A 4,018-nucleotide genomic window follows, 5' to 3' on the forward strand; every position below is an offset into this window, starting at 1 on the left:
GAGAGAGATTAGTAAAGGAAAGTAAAGTAATTGTAACACTGTTTCTGTAAGTGTAGATAAAGTATCTGATGTGGTCCATCAAGAAGCACTCAACAAACACTGAGGCTGTAGAGAGGGATTAGTAAAGTAATTGTAACATTGCTTCTGTAAGTGTAAATATAGTAAGTGTGATATCAAATAGGTGTGAAATAAATTATACATATAAATACAAGTTCTTGATTTAATTTATTAGTTCATGCTTTACATTCAGTCCTTATGCCCTCGGATGTAGGATGGATGCCTCAGCTTGTTTATTATCATAAAAGTAACTAAAATGTAAGAATCAGGTTAGATAATGAAAAAATAAATAAAAAAAATTTTCATGAGCAATGCTCGTGTATTATGTAACTTGATACAGTAATGTAAGCTACATGTTCACAGAGATTTAGAATTTGTGTGGTGGGAATATTAGCTAAACATGGTTCAAAGGGAAACAAAACTATTAAATATAAATAGATCTATACTGTTATGAGCTTTAAGCTATTTACGATAAACAACTGTGGTTTCCTGTTACAATGTAAAGTCATTCTAGAAAGAAAAACGGGAAATAGATTTCCTAATTTTTTATGGTGGTTACGAGGTTGGTCAAATCGACCATATATACTTATGATAGAGAATAATAACTAAAAAAATTTGTTGGAAAAAAACACAAAAACATTTGATATTTATTTCAGAAATTTTAGATTACACAAATGAAATATGAAAATTTTCAGATGAATAAAAGTATTTTTAAGCTTAACAAGAAAATCATTTTGCACTTGAAATAGTCAACACTGACTCCATATATTTACTAACAAATTTTTAGTGAAAATACAAAATTAAAAATCTGATTTTTTTTGTCTAATAAAATTTTGTGAACATACATTAAGTAATTTTAGAGTTATAGTATATATACCTTCATGGTTACAAGTTACTTACAAGGTTGTGTAAAATACACAAACCCATTGTGAAAGGGTTAAACCTTAAGACAACAGCACACATAAAAATAAAGCTCACCACAGGATCTTTTACAACAGCATTCAGAGCAATGATGTTTGGACCACCTCTTAGGTTTTCCAAAATTTTTATTTCCCTCTTTATTTTCTTTTTCTTCACAGGCTAAGATAAAAAAAAAGAAAGAGAAGCATTATATATTAATGAAAAAATCAAATACAGCCTTCAAAAATAACTTGCTAAAATTTGGACTGTACACATACAAGTATTTTTCCAAGGATAAGCATGGACTTACTTTACTTTCATCATTTTTTTCATACACGTTTCTTGCTTTCATATTAGCTACAAAAACCAAACATAATGTATTTTAAAACAAAGAAACAAAAGGAATGGAAACAAGCTAAATCAATTAACTCTGCAATTTATTACATAGAAGCATTGCTAAGTACAAACTATAATCTGTAAGTTGAAAATTTTGAGTATCAATACAAATAATATGTTTGCATTTGTCTGCCCAGAACTTTTTCTTCCAAATTTTTTGATCAAACACTATGAATCTAATATTAGGTCATCAAGAAATTAATGTTGCTTTTTTTGAGATGAAAAAACCTGAACAAGTTATATATCAAAACAAAACGTTTATTAAATGAAATAGTCTCCATTCTTATCGATGATGCTTTTCCATCTTACAATCAGATTGTTAATGCCCTGATTAAAGAAATTACTTGACTTTGAAGCAAAGGACATGTCGATGTCCTCTTTAACACCTTTCACATTTGCATATGTTTTCCCCTTAAGATGGTGTTGCAGCAAACAAAAAAGATGATAATCTGATGATGCTATATCTGGAAAATTTGGTGGGTGTGGGAGAACTTCTCAACCCAACTTCATAATCTTGTGTTGCAAATGTGCCACACGTGGAAATGCATTGTCATGGAGAAGAAAAACATCTTTCTGATTGACGAGTGAAGGGCGTTTCTGATGAAGAGCTTGATTTAAACATTCCAGTTGCTGACTATATATCTCTGCATTGATAGTTAGCTGTGGAATGAGGAGTTTGAAATGAATTACTCCTTTGATGTCCCACCAAATGCAAAGCATCACTTTCTGCAGATGGAGTCCAGGTTTTGGGGTCAGACGTGGTTTTTGTCTAGGACTGAGCTATTGTTTTTGGTGTTTAATATATGCATAGAGAATCCATTTTTCTTCACTGGTTACAATTCTGTCCAAAAATGGTTCACGCGCGTTACAGGCCAGAAAAGACGAAGCAATGTTCACATGTTGGAAACGATTATCACCGGAGAGTTCGTGAGGCACCCAAACACCTTCTTTATGGAGTTTTCCCATATTTCTTAGATGTTTACATATTGTTTCATGAGAGACATGCAATTTCAGGGCCATTTCACAAGTGTGTTGCCTTGGGTTAGACTTAACAAGCATCTACAGAACATCAATATCAATTCCAACATGTCAGCCCCTGCCATCACAGTTTTTAAGGCTAACGAAATTTGCTACACTATCGTTGACACTTACAAATGTTCAAAACATTTCCATAAACTTCTTTAATATTCTTTGTGGCTATAGAGGCATTGTTTCCCTTCTTGTATTCAAACAGCATTACATGCTGAATGCGTCTCATCGTGAGCCATCATTATAAGGGATTAGAGTATACTAAACTTTACATGTTATGTAGACTACACTAACGTGACATTTAGGTGGTTTGTTTAACTATTATACTTGATGTACATTTGGGAGGGGGTAATGAAAGTGTAACAAAACTCAACATCAATTTCTTGACGACCTAATATTTTTAAAAAAGCCTTTGTCCAAGGAGTCTGGATTGCATATTGGCTTTTCAATAAAATGAGTATGCTACACAATGGCACAATGTTGTTGTCATCATGTGACAACTAGCTTAGATTGCAACTTTATTTTTTCTATTTGCAAAGTATTTCACATAAACAACACTTAACCTGCACATAATTGCCTAAAAAAAATTAACATTACACTAAATAAAATTTCTCTGGACTTATTTAAGTCTAAAATATGCATGTGCATTTAGTTCAAAACCATACGCTTATCACTTTGTGAACATGCATTTAGACATTTCTGCATATTCAGCTAAGTTTGTCTTCATTACAACTTTATATTTACTTTACTTTGCAATAAATTATCTTTGGATCATTTCACAGTCTGCTATAAACAGCTTTTAACTACTTTTTTCTTGACTATGGGTTATATATTTTTTTAGTTTCTTTCTTACAACTTGTAAAACCATATCATACACTGAACTCTTTCTTACTCTGTACACTATTATAGTTTTATTAAATAAAGTAATGTCTACATGAGTTTGTTTGTCTGACAGCATAAATGGTTTTCTAACAGATCAGGATTTATCGATCGAACACATAATGCATGCAAGAAAGCAAAGCTTAAATGGCGTGCTTGAAACTGACAGAATAAGGAAAATTCAAGTGAAGGCATGAAAACTACTGCCAATGTTTTGTGAGTCACAGCTAATGTTTTAATAATTTAAGGGAAAAATAACCTTGGCAAAACAAGCCCTCATAAAAAAATGATTATCATCCAATGAGTTTATGCTTGTATATATGTTAAAGCCATGTTCAAGAATGTCAGTTAAAGTCAAGATACAATATTAATTGAAACACTTTCCCTAACATGGTGAGAGGATGACACATTTGTAGCTGCTTAATTTCACTAAATACACAATTACTCTATTTATTTAAAACACTAATGTATCAATACTTATTACTGATTAAGAATTTTAGGATATCCAGCAATTCTTAAGTTTGTATTTAGGTAGTCCCTTAATTTATTTCAAAGTCTTCCTTAAAGACCCTTTAACTAACAGTGACTAAAGTAACTCTGTACATTATGAAACATATCATGTCAAATAAAATACAATCGTTACAAAACAGTAAAGTATACCAGACCAAGTAGAATCATTACAAAACAGTAAAGTATACCAGACCAAGTAGAATCATTACAAAACAGTAAAGTATACCAGACCAAGTAGAATCATTAC

The 4,018-nt window shown here is 31.4% G+C and overlaps 1 protein-coding gene across 4 annotated transcripts in view; it reads right to left on the reverse strand.

Moving 5' to 3' along the window:
- LOC106471450 (casein kinase II subunit alpha) overlaps positions 1-4,018 on the reverse strand; it is a 37,192-nt gene that overhangs the window by 26,228 nt on the left and 6,946 nt on the right. For all 4 annotated transcript variants that reach the window (XM_022400059.1, XM_013932054.2, XM_013932053.2 and 1 more), the window contains exon 4: positions 1,036-1,137. In XM_022400059.1, coding sequence (XP_022255767.1) covers positions 1,036-1,137 — 102 coding nt within the window. The remainder of the gene's footprint in view (positions 1-1,035; positions 1,138-4,018) is intronic.

This window comes from Limulus polyphemus, unplaced genomic scaffold (genome assembly GCF_000517525.1).
Source record: "Limulus polyphemus unplaced genomic scaffold, Limulus_polyphemus-2.1.2 Scaffold4631, whole genome shotgun sequence".
NCBI classification, from domain to species: domain Eukaryota; kingdom Metazoa; phylum Arthropoda; class Merostomata; order Xiphosura; family Limulidae; genus Limulus; species Limulus polyphemus.